Raw genomic sequence first — 22,520 nt, forward strand, 5'->3', positions numbered from 1 at the left:
TTTAACCTTGAAAAAGCAACGCATTTTTATTGCTTTTGTTGTAGTTATAGTTGTTGGATTTCTTTTTTTTAAATGGAAAGACTGTGTCTAGGTGTTTACTGTACAGCTTTTTTTTGTACCGTGGCTGCTGATAAGATTCTTTGTTTCTATTCTTTATTGTAAACTTTTTTATTATGTGCGTACTTTTGGCCAATCATTTCATTTCTTGAAAACAAAAATTTGTTAAAAAAAAAGAAAATTCTTTCTAATAAAGCCCTTGAAAGTTTCCAGAAGAAAACTGGGCTGCTTGGATACTAAAACAGTTACAGTAGAGTCCGGTTATAAAGACTCCGCTTATAACATCCGTTCGGTTATAGCGACTAGAGCTCGATGAGTGATTGTTTGGTCCCAATACAAACTTATACGAAAGGCGACGAAAATCGTCGGTCCCTTGAGCGTCGGAACTGCTTGTTGGAGAAGCCTTTGTACCATCTTTATTTAGAAATATACGGCAGTTCCTTAATGAAGAATTATATTTTTCCACTTGACACACATTTATTAAATCGTCACCAAAGAACCGAGAGATAATGTTTATTATATTAAAATGTCAGTGCCTTGACTTCATTTACGATCCTTTTTTCAAATTGAAAAAGAAACACAGAAATATTACAAACCTTTGCCATGAACTTGAATTTCACTTTTACTTTTACCCAATTCTTACAAAAACATATTCCGCTTAATCCGTCACTCAATTTCAGTTTAATGAACTTGAAAATCTTATCAGTCAGGTCCCAGTTTGCGTTGATTTGTCAGCTGTAATGACACAAAAGAGAATGACCTAACGTACATACATACATATATGCGCATATTAAAGCAAACTGATTTATTTTATATTTTATTAGAGCTTAGTCATTTGGGCTTTCTTTTGAGAGTTCAGAATTTATCATAGAAACGATCACAAAGTAGATTAACGGAAATTGGAACTCTTTGTGAAATATAGAAGCCGATTTTTAATCAGCTTTCACGAATAATGCTTTGCGTGGTCATCCTTACATTTTGAAATGTATTTAATATTTTGGCAAGTTTATTACCCGTTGCGTTTATAATTAAAAACTGCAAAATATTTAACGTAAACAAGTAGCTTCGGTTCATTCTTGGCGCTTGCAAACATTTCCATAAAAGACTGTTAATAAATAAGTTTAAAACAGTTTCAAAACAAATGCTTACCTAAAAGTATGCAACACATTGTTCATTCCGCCAGAATAAACAGTGGACTAACAGCTCTGTTGGCTGTCTTTCAGCTTAGAGAGTTTTATATTGAAAACAACCTAAGGGAAAAACATTCACAGTTTGCATTAGTTATTATGGCAGATAGCACTCTTTTAATGATTTATCGAGTGCATATCAAGTTCCCTTTGATATCACACAATATAATGTTGATCAAACAAAAACAGTAATCGAAAACGATAGACCATTTGTTTGTCTGTTCTACACACACTTTGTCGTAGAGTTTCTAATCAACAACTGTTACGAGAGTCTGTACCTTTTCACATTGTCACTTATATACGTTCTCACAACACCTTCACATCCGAAGTTTTTCTAAAATCCATATTTAAAAAAACATTTCAGCAAAACATCTTGTAAAACCAACTTTCATTTAATTTGTTTCTTACACAATGGATGAGCAAATAGTATCCATTTATGATATGCTTGTGGAACGTCATGACAAACAGAAGAAGAAGATTATTCGAAGCAATAATCCGCGTCCGAAGTCTCAGCCGGAAGTCACGGGGAAGGATGCGAAGAAGCAAACCAAAACCAAACCGAGCAAGGGGAAACAAGCAAATGAGAATCCGGTGAGTGAGCAGCAGCGGCAGCTTAGAGATCGCCGTCTGGCCAATGTGGTGAAAGCTTCCGATTTGATACAGAAACCGGGTAATTCTCTTATCATTCCGGCGCCTACAAAGAAGGAAGTCCTAAATCAGTTGGTGGAGAAGATGTCATCCAAAGTGCGTAATATGCAAAGCAAAGTACTAAAACCAGATGCACTTTCAGTCAAGCAATCGGCCAGTTCTAAGACTATTATAATCAAGAAGCCCAAGCAGAAGGCTAATCAAGACTCACGTTCCGCTCGTAGTAATAAGCAGAAGAGAAGCAAGCGCTCCAGTTTGCCCAGTTCCGGAAAGAAGAACATGACTCCAAAGAAGAAGGATGATTACAATCAAATTAAGAAGCAGCCATTTGCTTCCTCAAAGCCGCCAACGTCTAGGCCCAAGCTCAAAGTCAGGAGTCCAGTAAGCGGCTCAAGGAAGTTAGGCCTTCTGGCCCATAAGTCAAAGATGTCCCTTAAGGATAAGTCTGGCGTACATCTAGCAACTCCTGGTGGTGTAAGCCGTTGGCGTGTCTAGGCTCAAACCATTAGATCGATATATATATGTTAATATACATGTATATAGTGTTAACAGACCTTAATGACGGTCTTCTTTCAAATTTCTTGTTTAAAGTACAATCAAGTGCAACAAAAAAAAAAAAAAAAATGAAATGTAATAAACGATACTATATTTGATATATATGGTATCACATTAAATAATGGCTCTATGTATTTGTATCCATTCGTAAAGGAGCATTCCATGCTTTCGGCGTTAATTCAAGATTTATTGCTACAGACTTTTTAAGTCCTCCAAAGACAACCTCCAAACGGTAGACAGGCCAAAGGACTAACAATTTATTTAGCCTTTGCAGCTTTTAAAGTAATCCGACAAGTACATGGACAACCTGGGAGTCTGAAAATTGAAACTTCTTTGCATTCGCCAAGAAAAACACATCGTATGATCGAATAGAATGGGTACCATGGGTGTAGACATTAAAAATTATATAATTTTTTTGTTTTATTTTTGGTTTTTATAATAAATTAGAATTTTATGACATCAGCTTAACATTCAGTTGGTATAGTTGTGTTTCTCCGTTTCATAACTCCGTTTAAATATAAATATTGTGACATTGCTATAGACTTGGTATTCTTTTGTGTTTGTTTGTTTCTTTTTGTTTTAAGCCAGTCCGAAACATAATTTGACAAGAATTCTTAGTGTGGGATTATTCCAACAATTTAAATTAGTTAATGCTTAGCCTTAGATCTGATTTGTTTAAACACGGTTTCAAAACATTTTCACACACAATTTTATAAAATTAAAATGCAACTACTACGAACTAACAATACTTTTCTATTTAGTATACATTATATATGTTTTATATGCATGTATACAACACTTTCAATACATAGATATATAATTCTTGCTTAGCATTTATGTTTCCTCAATTGTTTTAGATTATTGTTTGGTAAAGGAGGCGCCAAAATTGGGGGGGGGAGTTCAAATTGGATGTTACCATAAAAAACATTTTTGGGTTTACAAATATTTCATTGTACATTATAAAGACATTTGTTTTTTGGTTTCTTTTGTAAGTTTGTATAATTTATAAAATTCTGATTCATTTGTTTTGTAAATGAATTTTTTAAAACAAAAATTCAAAGCCCTCCTGTTTTGTTATTTTGGATGTTTTTCTCTGTTTGTAAATTTTTGTTACGGTTAACATAAATGCTTTGTGGATCAGGCAAAATAATATAAGTATATATGTATATGTAGATATAATACCAACTTAAAATCAAATGCAGCTTGATTTACAAAATTACAACTTTTCTTTTACTTAAGATCTAAAAAACGTAGAAACTGTTTTTTGTGACTAAATTTTTAAAGTGATTTTAGTTGAATTTTGAATTCAATTATTCATTTTTGGTGGCTTTTTGTTAGCTTATTACTTTTACTGAAATTATTTATCCTTATTTGGGCGTGGTTAGGATCGGTCATTGATTAGTTCTACTTAATAGCCGCTGTTTTAGTGAAACATGACCTCGGCCAAGGTTTTTTCAGTCTGAAAAAAGAATAAAACACAAAAACAGAAAAGAAAACACAAGAAACATAAAACAAATGAAATTTAAATGAAAATTTGAATAACCTGAAAATCAAAAGGAACTAGGAAAACACCTACTTATTGCCACTTTGAATAAAACAGATTTACTCACGATAGTCATGATAGTACAATCAGAAATACTTAGAAATAGATTAATTACCCTTTGGCAAAGATCATAGAAAACTTTTCAATCTACTTTCCAAATGTGATTTCATATTTTGTGTGTGTGTACCTTCACATTCAACAACTACTCCTGAATGTTTGCTGCATTTCTATCTATCTATACGAGATCCAACAATTTTCGCAACTATGCGAAGCTAATTCAAATATCTTTCCATTCGCTTGTTAAAATTCAGTATGCATTGCATTGGACAGTGACTCAATGCTGTGACGCAGCTGGCCATCATTGTAGATCTTTTCGCAGACAATGCTCACCTTCTTCAACAATTCGATGGCAGTTTGCAGAACTTGATGCCATTTGCGTAATTCGCTTTCATGGGATATTTCCTGCTGGTGCAAAAGCTCTAACCAATCCTGATTTGTATTGGGCAATTCCCTGATGAAAAAGGAAAATCATACATTACACATATGTATGTACATATATTGAGCAACAATTTCACATACTTTAAGGCTGCCAAACTGGGCATTCGCGCCCGCCGTGTGAGATCCACATCAATCCGTTCCTCCAGCTTCCAGAGCTTAAGTAATAATATCACATTTAATGCCAGCAGTAAGCACATCAACAGTATAACAAACAATGACAATCCCCTGTGCCTGAATCCGTGTTGTCCTTGGCCCATGGCCAGGGCGACGCCTCCCATGGCCCCTGCGGCGCAACTTCCGCTTAAATGCTGCTGCTGCTGATGAAGATGATGATGATGACCACCCAGCTTTTGGAGTTTGCCCTCATGCATCAAACCATCAGCAGCCGAAGCAGCAGACGCCGAGGTGGAAGAGACGCCGCCACCAGACAATAATTGTGACTCCAGAGTGTCATTAATTTGTGCCGTGCTGCCCGTTGCTTCCTCCAAGGGTCGTACTTGTGTGGCAGTACCTGTGGGATACAAACACACACACAAAAAAAAAAAAGGAGGAGACGAGAGAGCGGAGAGAGAGGATGATTCAAATGACGGTTAGAAATCAAATTATACAAATAAAAATTTTTGAGTGCACTTATGAATGAGACGGGCAACAAAAACACAACATTTAAAATGCCAACATAAAAATATTGAATTCAAAATTAAAAATTATATATGTATAAGAAGCTAATGAAAGACAGCAAGCCAGCAATTGCCACTAAAGGGAGAATTGTTTGTAAAAAAGTTCATCAAAGCGAAATCCGTAAAAAAATATATTATATTCATGATATTTAATTGCATAAAGTAGGCATTCCAAAACGAATTGGTATAAGATATGAAAATTAGTGAGATAAAAGTAGAATGTAGATTTGGATTTTTAAAACTTTTTTATGAAAATATAAATCTAAAAAGTTGAAGTCGAAATATAGAAAAAGGATTTGGAATATGCGTTTATTATAGCTAATAGGTTCGTTGATGCGCAAAGTTAAATCTGTCCGATGCATGTATGTATATCGACGACCCCAACTCCGGACTACTATAAGTTATAGTCTATAACTGATGCCAAAAAGTGTTAACTTTATGAAGGTCTAAGTAGATTGACACGAAAATTCATAGGAGCTATTAATCTGTAAACTTGGAAGAAATTGTTTTACATTTGTTTTAATTAAGATAACAATCAAACAATATAATTATAATCCATTTAGGAGATTAAATGCTTCAAAAGAATCTCTTTTGGTTCAAAATCTCTAGGAAAGGGAAAAGTCGAATAGGTATGTATTTGTAAAACTCAAGGGTCTCTTTCTGAATTCAATAAAATAAAATGTCGAGCAGATCAGTCTGGGTTGTTTTCTGTTAGATCAGTCTTGGCTTGCTTTTTGTGGTTTATTAGACACCCCCGTGGCAATTTCTTGGCAAGATACATAGGAGATCTACGCTAGCTATGTACCTTTATTACTTGACTGAAAAATGGCCTGACGATGTTGCCAATGTGCATGCTGCTGCGGCGATGATGATTGATGATGGAGATGATGATGATGGTGATGATGATGCATATGCAAATGCTGGTGCTGATGATTGGTGGATTGGTGCTGATGCAGTGGATGCTGGTGAGGATGTGCATATGGATGAGAATGTTGATATGGCTCTCGTATGCTGTCGTTGTCCGTGCTGTTGCTGGCTGCTGTAGTCGCAGTGGTATCTGATTGCAGTTGTTGTTGTTGATGTTGTTGATTTATGCCTGTATATGTTGTTGGTAGCTTGTTGTAGCTTTTGTTGGTTTTAGATTGTTGCGTGTGTGTGTGCGTGTGTATATGTATGGATGTATGTGGATTGGGTAGTAGGTAGTTTATATAGTTTGTTTTTCTAAGTAATTTTCAATTTTTTATGGTTGAGTTTTAGAATATGATTTTGCGTGTAGATGTATGTACATATGTATTTAATTTGGTTTGATTAGAAGAAGCAATTGGCAATTTTGGCAAGTTGTTGTTCTTGTGATTGTTACTTGTTGTTGTTGGTTTTATTGTTGATGTTGTTGTGTTCGTTGTTGCATTTTTTTATGTTTGCTTGTTAGACATTGTGTTAGAAATAAACGAAAAATTCTTACCACGTCTGGGTCGTCGTCCTTTACCCTTAGCCGGTGGTATACAAGTCTCACTCTGAAGGGCATGCAATTGGGAACCAAAGAAATCTTCCAAGCCAGCCCAAGTATTCTTCTCAATGAAGCCCTTTACGACACCCCAAATGGATTTCTTATATTTGATTTGAGCGTGTATTGAGAGCATAGTATGATCGTCGACAGTTCTACAAAATGGAAGAAGAAAATTAAATTTGCAAATTGAAGCGATTATTATATAAACTCACCTTGCCAAACAGTAATGTATAAGTACACTGAAGCTATCCGCATATGGAATGCCTGCATTAACACTATTTACATCTATGGAATAAAGTTCACCCGGTTTGCTGCATTCCCGCATTGTTTGGTATTCAGTTACCTAACAAACAGAAACGTTAATATATATTTTCTCTACTTCTTCAAAAAAATCTTTTCTCTTCATCCTCTCACCTTGGATGTTTTGGGTCCAACAGAGGCAGCCAATTGTACGGTCACATTTACCAAACGCACGTTTTGACCTTCATCATTCTTGGACCATTCACCTAAAATTAAATCTGTCGACTTTCGCATGGCATGGAAGTCCGTTATGAATTTGGATTTGGAGAACAAAAAGTTAAACAATGTATCCACACTGATGGGTAATATAGTATGAACAATTTGTCGTCCCTCATGTGTGGATGTGCATTCGGTGGTGGGTACGAATCTGAAAAAAGAATTGAAATTCAACAACTGCATTGAAATTCATCTGAATGACTAAATTTTTGTTGTTTAAACTCACGGCACATTGTTCTCCTCGGAATCCGATGAATCCGAGACATCAGTGGGTGCTGCTTCGGAAGCATTTTTACCAGCTAATTCCACTTCACGTTGCTGTCTCTGATTTTTACTCAATTTACGTTTATTTGAGGATTCCACCGATGGAGCAGTGATAGTGCTGACACTTGTACTACTGCTAACTTTTTCCACGTTCCTTTTATCAGCATTACTGCTGGCTGTGTGGCTAGTCGCTGCTGCTGCTCCAGTGGCTGTATTGCTGCTGCTATTTGTTAGTGTCGTGGTTGTGGCCGCTGTAGTGGAAGCTGTTGTTGTGGAGGAATGAGTGGATAATGTGACGCCCACCGTTTGTTCGGCAGGCTTAACTGAGCTCAGGGTGAGCTCCTTGGCATTGGTTTTCATTTTCTTATTCGATTTGCGTGTATTATCGGCCTTTTGGTTATCAGATCCACTGGCTGAGGCGTTGGCCGATGAATTTAAATTCGAAGATTTCGATGAGTTGAAAAAGTATTTGGTTTTTGATTTGCGTGGCGCGGCTGCTGTCACTGATGATGATGATAGTGCTGCACTTCCTCCACTGGCGCTGCTGGCACTACTATTTCCACTCTGTTGCTGCTGCTGTTGTTGTTGTTGTGGTAGTAGCTGTATTTGTCCCTGGTAATCATCAACGGCCGATTGTAATTCTAAATCAGTTTCATTATCATTATCCAGTGTGGGGTCTATATAATCCTCATCATCTGTGGTTAAACCAAGCTCTTCACCGTAACAATTGTGCACATATTTCCAAATTTCTTGTGGTGAAAACGGTTTGTTCATCAATGTATTCTGCCAGACACGGAAGAGCATCAAAAATGACTTGTCGCGTGCCGCAAATGTGGCAAAAAAATATTTATCCTTGGCTGTGGCAATCGATATGGCATTGGGTATAACCAAAGCTGTTTTCTCCTTAGTTATAGCTGTGACATCTCTCCATTTAATTGTCAAGTAGGTCTCCCAACTAAAGATATTGGCATGAAAGCAAACGTAATTCTGTGACACATACAGACGTCCCTGTACCAAAATGTCTCGCTGCAAGGCACACGAGTAGTCTACAAGAGATTCAAAAGGTTTCATTTTGCTATTCATTCAGCTTTCTTCATGTCGCTACTTACCCACAATTAAGCGCTCATCGTTTGGCACCTCTTTGAAGAGTTTCTTAAAGTCCTCGGCTCGAGATTTGTAATTGGGATAGATAACGTTATACCAGGATTTCTTTTTGGCTCTCTCTGAGAGTCTTGAGGTGCTCTTGCCAGTAGCTGGCTTATCGTTAGAGGTTGAGCTACTGATCACTTGCTGTTGGCTATCGCCTCGCACAAATGTATTGCTGCTGCTCTCACTGCTGACTCCTCCTCCTTCACTTAGCTTGCTTTGGTTGTCCTATAATGAATACAAAAACATTATGAATCAAAAGTTTTGGGGCTTCTTATCCACAACTCTGACGACAGATCTTGTCTCTTTCTCATTAACTGCTGCCTATTATACAAATTTGGTTTTAAATGGTACTTGAATGAATTATCTTTAATGTGCTGTTTATTTATATGGGCAGCCATTATATACAAATGCAAATTGGATTTTTAAATTGATTTTCGATTTAAATATTATATGTACTATATTATAAATTGTACACCTTTTTGGTGCTTCAGGTAATTTTGGTTGATATTTTTAAATCTCTCATTATTATTGTGGGCCAAAACGCGAGTTTGCATGATTTGGTAGACCTGGCCCAGCCTTTCATTTTTTGGTTTTATAGGTGAGGAATTACTTTTATGTCGATCGGACGATAATGGCTACCCGCTAGTGATAATGATGGTATTATGGCATGATTCATATCTAATTCTAGGAAACTACTCCCCAACAGGTGCCAGTTTTTAACACCTCCCATCTTATCACAACACACAAAACTTTATGATGCTTCTTTTATTTACACAAATTCACAGAGATTGTATAATATGACGCGAGTATCATCTAACGTTAGAGACCCTCGATACTCTGTTGACCGTTTTTTTCGTGAGACTGGCGCTCATTGAATTCTAATTTGCTTTTGCCAGCCAATATCAACCCAAAAAAATAGAAATAATATAGAAGAACCTTATCAATGGGTAAAAAAGCTTCACTGACAAAAAGAGGCCAAATTTCGAGCTTTTCTTTTTGTGTTTTTGTTATTTTTTCTTCCGCAACATATTGAAGGGTAAATCTAATCAGTTTTGATGTTAGTGTTGCCTATACAGTCAACACTTAAATAATTATGATTTTTGAACAGATAAGAAGCCTAATAGCAAAAAGCGGATATATGTATAAAGATGACAATATTAACTTTCTGTCGATTGATTAGCTTTCAACTCTGATTATCAGAAAAAGAGCCCCAAAAGTGTTGGAGGGTTTCGGTTATTGACACATTGCATTAATGTGTTAATGAATCGTATAAATAATAACTATTGTGCACTTAAGACACAAAATGAAAGCTCAGCGAAAAGCTTTTTATTTGTTGTTAAATAAAACTATATGCATAGAGAGTGGAGACTTTTTTGTCTTCACAAAAGTTAACAAAACAGACAGCGTTTGATAAATGATTAGAAACAGCACATTTAACTGGTTGGAAAATCTATTTAATTTAGAACAATTTCGAATTACTACCAAGAATATAAACATTGAAAGGTCAGTTAAAGACCTTTATGGATAATAATAACCCAAGGAAACATTTTAAATTTATATTAATGTTCGTGTAATAATTATGACATTCGTAGACAAATTAAATGAAGTCTCTAGGAGTGCTAAAATGCTCGCCAATTGGTCAGTCTCTTTGCGGAAGATGAGTCTAGCTCCTGTTTCAGCTGAGTCCGACTATTTGTAATCCTTTTATGTGCCATCGCGAGTAAAATTAATGACAGCAATTGTAGGGTTAACCAAGTTACCCAAAACCCTTTTCTTATATAAGGTTTTTATCAATTAATTAAGCATATCATGCTTCTACCTGGGACAACAAATTCTAAACTAATGATAAATGAATCAAAAGATGGTTGAACTCATAAAAAGTATAGCGAATCGCGTTTACAAAAACAGATGTCGCTGTTTTCTGTAGTCTTTGCACCTAATTCTAATTGAAATGTGCTATCGGCCGATAACAACTATCATTAGTCTGTCCTCGCTTTGGGTCTTTTTCACTCACCTCATCACGTCCGCTGCTCGATGTGGATAATTTGGCTTGTGTTGGTTTGCCCTTTGAGCTGGTGGAACTTTTGCGACTGTTTGGACTATCCGTGTAAGAGCCAGCTGTTGTGGTTGCCGGGGTAAATCCGTTGGAATCGACACTTTGCGATTGCAATGGTTGTTGCTGTTGCTGCTGCTGCTCCTTCTTTTCACTGACGGCAATATTAATGCTGGGAGTGTTTAGTTGTGGGTTGGTGATGGTGGTGCTAGTAGATATGTTGCTGCTGCTACTGCTGTTTGTGGAAATGCTGTTGCTGCTATTGTTAGGTGCAACAGATTCATAGCGTTGCTGAGATGCGGAAGACGATGTGGAAATGGATATAGTGCTCTTCTCAATGACTCCACTGCTAGCCTCTTGAATGGTTAATAATTTAGTTCCTAATGCGTTGTTAGTTGTTGTAGTTGTAATGGTAATCTCCTCGGTGATGGATTCGCGCCTGTAATTGTATAATATATAATGATTCATAAGTTAGTTAGATTACAAATATTGAGGCATTTGTCTAAAGGGTAAATATTTGAAAAACAGTAAAAAGAAAACTCTTGAACTAGGCATGCGAAATTTGATTGAACCAAAATAATTCATTCCATCTTACTCAAATTGGTGCACACATCAAGCCGCCTGGCTGGAGAGTTTCTTGAGCTTAGAGTCTACCAGTCTACCTACCTGTCAGCGGCATCAGCAGCATTACTAGCACCATCTTCACCACCATCATTGTTATTATCACCAACACCACCGACTGCCCCACCGCCGGTGTCATAAAGATTTAGCTCAGTTTCATTTTGTTCCAGTTGAGGGTTCAATTGTGGGATATCTAGCTGCTGCTGTTGTTGTTGTTGCTGCTGCTGTTCCTGATGTTGCTGTTGGGTTTGTTGTTCTTGTTGCTGATTCTGTTGTTGACTATCAGCTAACATGTTGCTAGCATGAACAGGCGGCGATTTACTTGTTTCAATATCAATATCTTTAATCCTACAATAAAATGCATATATAGAAAAAGAAAATAACAAAAAAAAAAAAAAACCAAAAATAAACAAAAATGCCAAAACACAAAAAGAAAGGAAAAACACAGAAAAACATGCTTAAAATATTTGTTTATACGTAGAACAGATAAAAAAGAAACCCCAACCACAATTTGTTTTGTTTTTTTCTTTTTTACAATTAGAAGCACTAATAAATTTTTCGCTTTTTGGGGGATTTCTTTTATGGATGTATAATTCTAGCACTAGCAAGAATGGTTAAATTTCTTTCAAAATGTATTTTGGATCAGCATTACGTTACTCTATAAGATATAATCTAAGTTTTGTAATGCTTTTAGTTTTCGAATTAGTAGGCTTATTTTAATAATCCTACAGAAAGTGTACGCAAAACTTTGGTCTTATGGTTAGTTTCGAATACGTTGAAATGACTCGAATGTATTTATAGAATTTATCATTTGAATGTTTTTATTTAATCAGCCCGAACATGGTTGTTTTCCTTTATGATGAAATTAAATTCTAGGAATAAATAAATTTCATTTCGCTCAACTGACGATATTTGTACATCGTATTTGATCTTGTTTGTATGTGTGTGTTTCTACAAAGATAAACTACCATACCATCAATTTGTTGTTGTTGCTTGTTTTATTTTGCGTATATTTATTGATTCGCTTTTCCGAAGGGGTTTATTTTTTAGTAGAAACTATTTTAAATACATACTTCTCTATAACATTCGATTCACTTGACAACTTCAATAGCTTTAATTGTTTGTTCCACTTTGCTGTTTAACTTTTCATTTGTTCAGGCTGTTCTTTTGTTTCCCATTTGTTAGTGATAAGACGACACCATGATACGGGTTAATTTATAGCTTAATTTGTTTCGCTTCTTCTTACTATTTGTTCTATTTCGCAATGATAGTTCAATTAATTGATGTTTATGGATTTCGAATTATACCAAACGACATAATAGTTTTCCGTTTTCCACAATTTTTTGTTTAGCATTTGCATGAAATTCAAAGAATTTGAGTACTTTTTTTTACTATTTGTTTTCAATTAGACTTGCTTGTTGTTCCAAGCAGCACCATTGACTAAATGTCGTTCCAATGGCCACTTAACAATCCTAATCAATTAAAATATATGTACTAAGTATGACAATTGATATTACTTTCAATGCAAACCTATCATACACATATGTTAGTGCACAGTCAGTGTGTGGGTGTCCAAACGATTAGAATGATAAGATAAGGTGCTGTAGTTGCTTTAGTTGGGCTAAATGTTAAATTGTCTTAGGAATACAGTTTAGTGCTTATACTTTTTCTTTAGTATCCATCGCTTTAATCATGTTTATGTACTACATGAAATAAAAAAAAAACGTTTCCTTTTTTGTTCATTAACTCCAACTTTGATGACTTTCCCACTGATTGTGAATCATTTCTAAACAAACTAAAAACTTTCCACTAGAACTATTCAATTTCACATATACACATGGATTTTCTATATGTTCATTGTACATTTTCATCTTATACATATGAACGTAAGTACATACATATATAGTACATAGACCCCACAGAACACAAATCGTCAGACCTTATCTCAGTATTTGTTTTGTTTTGCTTACATTTCAAGAACATTAAAAAAGCAAAATGCCAAAAATGAATTGAAAATGTGTAAATACATAAAAATAATAGGTGGGAAGCTAGCATGATAATTTTTGTTAATTTTGCGATACAATTGAAAATACATGTGACAATATTTTCGATCGAATTGGCATTTTCAGAAGCAACTATGAATCATTTAAAAAAAAGTAGTTTTAATTCTCAATTGGCAACTAATAGAAAACTTAATTACATAACTCAAACACTTAATTGTGCACCTTTTACTCAAGTGGCATTCAATTTATTCTATACTTTAATTTAATATCTGTTATATATGACCTATAAATGCATACAACAAAACTCATTGTTACGTATTCAAAAAATGTCATATTTTTACCATGGTCCACTACAGTAATTGAGAACAGACCACCTTTGCCTAGTTTACATTGTTTAAAGAAAGACCAGGGAATAAATATCCTTATAGATACGAAACATCCTTGAACTAAACGCAACCATTGAAAGCTAAAAATCTGCATTTACTGCTCGGAAATAATTTATTATACCTATAACAATTATCTTTTAACGCTTGCAAATGACCTTAACACTGTCCAATCTCCTGGGAGCTCCTCCCATTTTGAATTTCAACACTTACTCACATAGAGGCTCATGAAAGGAGCAGATGGAGGGAAAGAGAGAGGTTTAGGGGGCTTAATGCTTATGCACATATATCAAAATAATAATGTCCAAATGCTTAACTATATACAATCACAATTAATTGCTAGCTATGGAACTAGAGAAAAATACACGCACGCTATATAGAAACTAAATTAATCTATATGTGTATGTATGTATGTATATATATATAACCTATATATAGTTAGTTATAGGTGTCTAGCAACGAGTTGTTGGCAATTGGGTAATTAACATTTGGCAAAAGCGTATAACAAACTTGAACTAACAAAAGTAACTGACTAACTATAGCTAAATGAAGCTTATTTGGTGAAAACCCAACATAAACGAGTTAATGTGGCGAAAAATCAATAATAAACTATTACATTTTCTTTTTATGTTTTGTTTTCCTTTTTTGTTGTTGTTTGTTATTGTTTCTTTTGCTAGTTTATTTCCTTCTGATTGTGATTGTTGTTGTTCTTGTTGTTGTCTTCGCCATGCCCACAAATGTATGTCATCGGGCTAAAAACGATGACGAAACATAAATGTTTTGCCAGCTTTCATTATTTTCATTTCTTTTGCTCTATTTTTAGCACCGGTTTCTTCATTTAAAATATATATATATAAATATTTTTCTTTGCACAAAATTTGTCATTAATTTATGATGATCAGTTGGTATCTCTTAGGAACGTTTTGTTCTTAATTATTTAATTAATTTCTAAGGCACGCGATGGCTTTCAGTCGAGTTGGGCCAAAAGGGTAACAAAAACAAATAAACTGAACCGAGCTAAACCGGACGCACGGGCGGCCGCACGTCATTTCAGCGCAACGTTCGAATTTGCACTCGTGTGTGCCCTCTCCTAGTGCCTATTTTGCCTAGTGCCAGTCAGTCGACGCAGACGTAGAAGAGGACGTAGCCGGCGGAGCAAACAACAGCAAAAAGTAATAACAACAATGGGGCATGGGCCAAAAAAAAGAAGGCGTCGACAAGTCTATACTCTGCAATGCGGGTTTTTACCCTCCCAATGAGCTATGCTTATCGAAATTTGTGCGTAAATTAGATAAAAATAAAGAAATCATTATGGCTTAAGTTCTTGACGTACATACATATATCCGAAAGTTTTCATTAAGAAGTCCATACAGATTACACGACTTATTTCAAGCAAAAAAATTACCATATTAAGAATGCCGAAGAACCAGCTGCAGGCCCTTGGACGATAAACAACCAACACGGAATTTTATAGAAATTCTAATCAAATACGATTTTTTTTCCCAAATCCTCATTCTGATTTAAATACTTTTGAGCTAAATTTGTGATCATAAGCGGACTTCGTTATAAAGCGTTTTTTATTTAAAAGGGCATAGTACATAGAGTCTGGTATATATTAGATTATCCTCATATCGTGAGAAAGTACACATAAAATTATTGCTTAAAAATTACTAAAACGAAAATAATTGAAATTGCATTAAAATTGGCCTATAATGGATGAAATATATATTGTACAAAGTTTACGAAATACGCTTGAAATTTTTTTTTTGTTCGAACACATTTTAAAGGTAACAACTTAAAAGTTTCCAGGACACATTTCATTTAAATTCTAGATGGTAAACGAAAATGGTTACCAACAAGTACAAGTTGAATTTAGTTAGATACATTTGACCCAATTTAAAATTAACATAAAACTCAGATATGGTTAGTTAAACAGTAAAGGTAGAGAATTCTGAATACCTAGTTGACCCCCTTTTGCAAAGGGAATGCGCGAAAGGTCTTCATTTGGAGATATCATGGAAACTACGCTTCAGTGAGTACAAAACTAAAAGTTGGTACTTTTTAAAAAGTTATGTATGTATGTATGTATATAAATACTATGTACACATACATATATATGTACAAATATACTCGGAGCAACTGTTGCGCAATGCAAATGCGAGTGAAAGGTTTTAAACATACCTATTTGTTTACACATATGTGAATACCTGATATATTAATCAGTGCGAAACTGTCATAAAATACAAGTAACTATGTAACACAAAGATCAAAATAATATTCGTAAGGAACAGCAAGCATTATGTTTTCATCATGCAAAACCAGCAAAAAGAACACCTACGAAATATTTGTAAAAACTCTATTTAATTTTCGGGTGGTTGATGATTGCTAGGAGGATGGGGAGTGGGAGGGGTTGATACTAAAGTAAAAGCAAAGGTGTCTTACATGGGCGCCGAGTTCAAGCTGGCAGTGCGTTTGTGTTTTTGTTGTTGTTGTTGTTGCTGCTGACGAGTGTGGCTTTGAGCAGTGGCCAAGGATTTTGGCAATGCACCTTGACTGGAAGATTTGCAAAGAGCGACAAAACGTGACGTTGCCGCTGACGTCGATGTCGATGCCGACGATGCTGCTATTGCTGATGGAGTCGACTGTGGTTCTTGTTGTTGTTGTTGTGGCTGCTGGCGCTGCTGTGTAGCAAAATGCATGACAACGGGCAATCGTCTGCCGTTTACAATTTCCACTGTTTTAACTGTTGTTTTTCTTACTCTTTCGTTTACACTTTAGTTCATCTCAATTAAAATTCATTTGAATAATATTTTACGTAGTTTTCTTCTTCTTCGTGTTCTCGCCCACTCTTATTTGTTCTGCCGCTGGCGCTGCTGCGTCGCTGCTTTTGCTACGTTTCTTGTTACTGTTGACGGACGTTTTCTTTTTGTTTTTATAATCTTTCATAATTGGAAAACACTTAATTGCTCAATTTTATTTATACAAAGTGTCTATTTTACTTAAATTTTTACTTTTATTAATTTTAAAATGAGATTCATGTATAAATTCTAAAAATTTCTGTTTACTTGGGACTAGTGTTGGTAAACGTGGATTGCCCACTATATTTACAACACTGACTCAGACTCGCTGCGCTTGCACCGTGGGTCAGATTTACTTTATTATAACAATTTAAAATCTAGAAGTCCGAAATTTCGCATGACTAAAATAGAATTTTGATTTTGTTAAAACGTGAAACATTTTTGCCTTCTGCATACTTTTATGCTGAATATTTTAGTCTTTTTAAATACTTTGGATAATTTTTTATGTTATAGTGATGAAAACTTTATATTTTCTTCAAAACGTCTTCAATTTATGCATTTTCAAAAATTCTCAATATAATTTTAGAACTTTTCGACTTTATGGCAAAAAATAAAAATACGGCATGATGTTCACTGATTCACTCGCCGCACAACATTGAATTCGCCGCTGTTTGTTCGCTGCCGTTTTTAGGGCGGCATTTTCAACATTTAAATTTTTAAACATTTATTGCCGAATCTATGAAATACATAAATATGTATATTTTCATTAAAAAAAATTTTTTAATCATGTTAATTACATTTTTTCATTTGAGAACATTATTTAATTTTGAATACAAACGAGCTAAAATATATAAGTATTTCCTAAATTATGCGCCGTCTCTTAGTGTGTGGTTGGGTAATAGCGGTTGGTAGTGTAACAACCTGAACAGGATGTGGCTTAAAATTATATGGATCACAACAATAATAATGGCCTTTTGATGCAATGTCATCATTGGACGTCAAAGGGAAACCATTTGGACAACTATGGATGGTGCAGAAGCTAGGTTTACTTGGCTTAACTGTGGCAAATGGATTATTTGAAACTGCGACAGCAAATATTGGTATATTCACCGAGCTGTTAACCAGTTTGTACATCCAAGCGGGTACTGGAAATTTTGATCTATTGTAAAGGTACGCCTTAACCTGAACCCCATTGGAATCTGGTAATTCAAGAACTCCATAGCTACCGCTTTGCACGCGTATACGAGGCAAATTTTGTCCTGCCAGTGTTCGCACAAATTGTTCAACCTTATACCAATTTCCACCGGATCCTTGAATACCATGAAATTGTGGTATCACGTTGAGCATCTTATAGGTGGCCGCCTTCTGGTCATAAGTGAGAAAATCATTGGCTGCTATCAAATGCCCACGATCCATTTGGTTTGCTAATATTCGTTTTTGCATCTTGTTATCATATTTATTCTTGAACAATTCAGAAAATGTGTCTCTAACATTGCCCCGTTCTACGCTAACATACACTGCAGGACTCATGACACTATCCTTTGTAAATTGACATTCTGGTCGACTTGCAGTTTCGGCTGATGAGGGATAAATATAGGCTTCCGAATAGTGAGAAATATAGTTATCTTTATCATAGCAAGAACGATATAGTTCTACGATGCTGTCGTTGTCAAGTTTATAACCAGCCTGATACATTTTGCCATGGCATTCAGATACCCTTGTTAGTGGTCTGACATTTACCCGGTCAGACCTAGGACATTCGGCTTCAGCGGATACTTTATTTTTCAATGTTGGAAATGGCGGTGAGAATTTACCAGATAGGCACTGAATTTGTTTAATCGGGCCATCTTTATTGTTTGGATAGATTTTTAACATCTGCCCGTCCTTTATCTGCGAAGTGCGTAAATATGTCCCATCCATGGTAATAACACCTTTACATTCATTGAATTGGGGTTTCTTTATGGCACAATCACCACACACTTGGGAAACTGCAAACGAAAAAGTTTGACTATCTTTTTACTTTCTGTTGGGTTTAAATGTTCCTCTTTTTAAGAAATTTACCAAGGAAAAAGAATAAAACCAAGAAAAAGGAAATGTGCAGCTGCCAACCTTTCATTTTTACGACCGAATTGAGCTAACCGTCTACAGGTTCTATTTCCTATCCCAGCTATGCTGATTGTATGTAAAGCCATCGCAGTCCAGGTTATGGGTTCAGCAATCAAATATGATAAGAAAAGATTCTTTAGAAATCAAATAAATGTTAAATTAATTACGTTCACTTAAGCAAGAGATTATTCAATGAATATTTCAATGATAAGAAGCGATTCTCATGAGACAAAGTAAAAATTAAATACTAGAGAATGTTCTCCAGTAAAACATTCCCAGTTGAAACATAATAAAACTAAATCCACAATATACAAAATCGTAAGAAATTATTTAATAATTTATTTGTTAAGATGTAAGTAATGTTGCTCATTTGGCGTAATTAATATTAGCAACTAGAGTAAAAAGCAACTGACTATGGTTTTAGCGATACAAAAAATTAATCTTCATGGGGCCGTTTCCTGGAAGGTCCTGGATTGAACAAACTTGGATTGCAGCAATAAGTATAGCCTTTTGATGCATTGTCATTCAGTTTTAAATCACTGGGACAATGAATGGGAGTACAGAAATGAGGATGTAGTGGCTTATCGGTGGCAAATGGATTATTTGAAGTTACGACAGCAAATATCGGTGTATTGAGTGAGTTTTTAACCAGTTTGTACATCCAAGCGGGCACTGGAAATTTCGATCTATTGTAAAGGAAAGCCTTAACCTGAACTCCAGATGAATCGGGTAGTTCAAGAACTCCAAAGCTGCCGGTACGAACGTGAATGGTAGGCGGATTTTTTGATGCCAATTTTCGTACAAACTGTTCAATCTTATACCAATTTCCACCGGACCCTTGAATACCATGAAATTGTGGTATCACGTTGATCATCTTGAATGTTGCCGCCTTCTGATCATATGTGAGAAAGTCGTCGGCTGCTACCAAATGCCCACGATCCATTTGATTCTCAAATCTCTCTTTTTTCATTGCGTCATCATATTTCTTGTTGTACAATTCAGAAAATGTGTCTCGAACCCTTCTCTGGTCTATACTCCGTTCCACTGCACCACTCATGACACTATCCTTTGTAAATGAACATTGGGGTCGGTCCGCATCGACGCCTGTAGAGGGATAGAGATATGTCTCCGAATACCGTGAAATATAGTTTTCTTTATCATAGCACGAACGGTATAGTTCTACGACTTTTCCGCTAATCTTATAGCCAGCCTGATAAATTGTGCCTTGACAACCCGTCGTTGTTCTTAATGGTTCGACTATTACACGATCACTCGGAGGACATTCAGCTTTAGAGGATACTTTCTTATCGAACGTTGGAAATGGCGGTGAGAATTTATCAGATAAGCACTGAAAATTCTGTGCTGGACCATTTTCATTTGGATAGATATTCAAAGTCTGTCCGTTTTTTATATGCGAAGTGCGTAAATATGTCCCATCGATGGTGATCACGCCTTTGCATTCATTGAACTGGTTGTGGCTTATATGACAATCACAATATACTTGGAAAACTGCAAAGAAAAAACAGCTTAGTCATACATACTTTATTCTGTCGTTTGTTTTTAATTTGTATGAAATATTTACCAAATAAAGAAAGAACAACGAGCAATTTTACATTATGTAGCTGCCAACCTGCCATTTTCACGATCGAATTGAAATAAATACGTACTGGGACTATACCCCTTTTTTATATACTGGCAATGCATCTCTACCAAGTAACAAGGAGGTCAGCGATTGATAAGAACAAATTCTTGGAAAATCCATTTAATGTTAAATAAACTTTCCTCATGCCGAATTTCACTTACTCTTACAGGTTCTCATTTTAAATAAACAAGCTAAATATTGATCACTATTTTTTTTCTTTTATACACTATATTTTGCAGACCCTTTACAACTTATATGGACAACTTATTCTCGGAAATGTTGAAATCTTAACACGGATTGTCAAATGCCACATAAAATAAAATGACTGTTAGGTAGGGTATAAAAATACTTGATGCACCTACAATAAGAGCTTGCTAAATTATGACTTTCCCTTATCATATTGCGACTGCTTGATGCAAGTTTCATTGTATTTGTTGTCAACATGACGTGAGTAAATTGCCCTTAAGGACATACAAATATGTATATAACTTGGCTTCAAAAATATTGGATAAAGATAAAACATTCTCGAGAATTAACGTTTATTTAAATACTATCTTCGGCCCTGACAGAGTTGTTTAATTTGCAAAAAAAAAGTTCAGAGGCCTGCAAGGAGTAAATCACAAAAGTTTTGAATGTGCCCGCCTAGCCAAAATTAGCACTTCCGGCTCAGACCTTAGGACCTTCTACTTAGGCCTTAGAACTTTTTACTCAGATCGATACTATCGACGGTTTTGCAGCCCTAGATAAAGCGAGTGCCATCTCTAGATGTGTTACTGTTTATTTACGTTGCTAAATTGTCGAAAAATTAAAAATAGTTTTGCAGCTTGAAATTAATTTGAAAAAAATTGAGGATAAGAGAAGACAAATCCAGGGTGAAGACATGTTGCCTGGCGTGGGAGTCTTTGGGACTGGGGAGATAGCCAATGTCTTGGTGCCTCTGCTGCGGGAGAAGGGATTCGAAGTGAGGGCGATTTGGGGCCGAACTTTAAAGGAGGCTAAGGAAACAGCACAGAGTCAAAATGTGTCCTTCCACACGAATGTGATTGATGACGTACTACTCCGCAAGGATGTGGACTTGGTGTTTATAGTGTGTCAGCCGTTCCTTCATGCTGAGATCTCTGTGAAGGCGCTGGGCATTGGCAAGCATGTGGTGTGCGATAAGCCAGCGGGACTGCATCAACAGGATGCTTTGAAGATGGTGCGGGCCTCGCAGTATTATCCAACACTCATCTCACTGGTGAATCATCCTCTGAGGTTTCTGCCGGCCTTCACCCACATGCGGCGCTGCTTACAAGAAGATTTCATTGGACCCGATGTGGTACTAATGGATGTGCGTGTTCAATTGGGCACTCTGTTTCCAGAGCAATACAATTGGATGTGCGACGCCCAGATGGGCGGCGGTGCCTTGAATTTGGTAGGAAGTGTTGTTGATCTGGTTAGCTTCCTCTTGCAGCAGCAAGCTGTACGTGTCCATGGAGTGTTGCGATCCTATACAAAAACAACGTCTGCCATTAACGGCATTCGACAGATTACTGCTCCAGATTTCTGCAATTTCCAAATGGAGCTATCGAAAGGGACGCTGGTCACAGTAGCTCTTCACAGTCATACAGTGCCAGCCAAGGCCTTTTCTCAGGAGGTTCTGGTCTATGGCAGCAAGGGTCATTTGGTGGTGCGTGGCGGCGATCTGTTTGCGCTGAAAGAAGGCCAACCCAAGGAAGAAGCTGTTTATGTAGATGTTCAGGACTTGCATTTCTCAACGAATAATTCACTTCTGCCCCGTCCCTACATCAAGGGTCTGTGCAAGATGGTGGGTGCTCTAAAAGAAGCGTTTGGCAGCAAAGAGTCCTCCTGGATTAAGGCACCTGTTTGCACGGCTTCCACCTTTGAAGATGGTCTTTATGTTCAGGCCGTCGTCGAGGCCATTCGCAAATCGAATGAGAGCAGACAATGGCAACGTGTTGAACTCTCTACGGATGCACCACTTAACCATGACCAGATCATACGATATGCACGCATGTCCACTATGTGAAAAATCTGGAAAAGAAGCTCCTCGTGCAATCCACAATGTACATGCTTTTCTATGTACTAGTTTATATTGTGTTTACCTATTTAAGCATGTTGTTAGTAACAATAATTTAGGTTTTTCTATTCATTTTACCAGTATCATCGAATGTATTTAACTTATTTTCGTATTTGGCATTTACTCTTTAATAAAAACTATATTGCATATTTTTGTAAAAACTTTAAACTCGTTGCTCTAGGCCAAAGGGCCAACTTTGATGAAGGGTTTCAGCTGACTCACTTTTCAGATTA

At 36.1% G+C, this 22,520-nt stretch overlaps 4 protein-coding genes across 16 annotated transcripts; 2 read left to right on the forward strand and 2 right to left on the reverse strand.

Moving 5' to 3' along the window:
* Nucleotides 1-1,496: 1,496 nt before the first annotated feature.
* Nucleotides 1,497-2,534, forward strand: LOC137581054 (transcriptional regulator ATRX homolog). Of its 3 annotated transcripts, none has more exons than XM_068295216.1 (2): nucleotides 1,497-1,835; nucleotides 1,947-2,534. In XM_068295216.1, the coding sequence occupies exons 1-2, from the start codon at nucleotides 1,656-1,658 to the stop codon at nucleotides 2,385-2,387; spliced, it is 621 nt and encodes a 206-aa protein (XP_068151317.1). In that variant the 5' UTR covers nucleotides 1,497-1,655; the 3' UTR covers nucleotides 2,388-2,534. The 3 variants fall into 3 exon arrangements, with proteins under 3 accessions (XP_068151317.1, XP_068151318.1, XP_068151316.1); XM_068295217.1 differs by having other exon boundaries at nucleotides 1,950-2,534; XM_068295215.1 differs by having other exon boundaries at nucleotides 1,505-2,533.
* A 302-nt stretch (nucleotides 2,535-2,836) lies between these two features.
* Nucleotides 2,837-16,748, reverse strand: GramD1B (GRAM domain containing 1B). Of its 10 annotated transcripts, XM_068294236.1 has the most exons (12): nucleotides 16,104-16,747; nucleotides 11,321-11,623; nucleotides 10,616-11,093; nucleotides 8,562-8,826; nucleotides 7,415-8,498; nucleotides 7,087-7,339; nucleotides 6,885-7,015; nucleotides 6,628-6,824; nucleotides 5,971-6,261; nucleotides 4,570-4,999; nucleotides 4,381-4,501; nucleotides 2,837-3,906 (listed from the first exon to the last, which is right to left on the reverse strand). In XM_068294236.1, exons 1-12 carry the CDS (start codon nucleotides 16,358-16,360, stop codon nucleotides 3,871-3,873), a joined length of 3,846 nt encoding a protein of 1,281 aa, XP_068150337.1. In that variant the 5' UTR covers nucleotides 16,361-16,747; the 3' UTR covers nucleotides 2,837-3,870. The 10 variants fall into 10 exon arrangements, with proteins under 10 accessions (XP_068150337.1, XP_068150336.1, XP_068150338.1 ...); XM_068294235.1 differs by lacking the exon at nucleotides 2,837-3,906 and having other exon boundaries at nucleotides 4,024-4,501; nucleotides 16,104-16,748; XM_068294237.1 differs by lacking the exons at nucleotides 2,837-3,906; nucleotides 16,104-16,747 and adding an exon at nucleotides 14,278-14,478 and having other exon boundaries at nucleotides 4,024-4,501.
* A 2,126-nt stretch (nucleotides 16,749-18,874) lies between these two features.
* LOC137580949 (uncharacterized) lies at nucleotides 18,875-20,219 on the reverse strand. 2 transcript variants are annotated; one of them, XM_068295099.1, is made up of 3 exons: nucleotides 20,148-20,219; nucleotides 19,736-20,074; nucleotides 18,875-19,669 (listed from the first exon to the last, which is right to left on the reverse strand). In XM_068295099.1, exons 1-3 carry the CDS (start codon nucleotides 20,200-20,202, stop codon nucleotides 19,002-19,004), a joined length of 1,062 nt encoding a protein of 353 aa, XP_068151200.1. In that variant the 5' UTR covers nucleotides 20,203-20,219; the 3' UTR covers nucleotides 18,875-19,001. The 2 variants fall into 2 exon arrangements, with proteins under 2 accessions (XP_068151200.1, XP_068151199.1); XM_068295098.1 differs by having other exon boundaries at nucleotides 18,875-20,074.
* Nucleotides 20,220-20,960: 741 nt separating this feature from the next.
* LOC137580312 (glucose-fructose oxidoreductase domain-containing protein 1) lies at nucleotides 20,961-22,455 on the forward strand. Its single transcript, XM_068294290.1, has one exon. It carries the CDS (start codon nucleotides 21,088-21,090, stop codon nucleotides 22,234-22,236), a length of 1,149 nt encoding a protein of 382 aa, XP_068150391.1. The 5' UTR covers nucleotides 20,961-21,087; the 3' UTR covers nucleotides 22,237-22,455.
* The last annotated feature ends 65 nt before the right edge of the window (nucleotides 22,456-22,520 follow it).

This window comes from Drosophila tropicalis, unplaced genomic scaffold (assembly GCF_018151085.1).
Source record: "Drosophila tropicalis isolate 14030-0801.00 unplaced genomic scaffold, ASM1815108v1 contig_845, whole genome shotgun sequence".
Taxonomy (NCBI): domain Eukaryota; kingdom Metazoa; phylum Arthropoda; class Insecta; order Diptera; family Drosophilidae; genus Drosophila; species Drosophila tropicalis.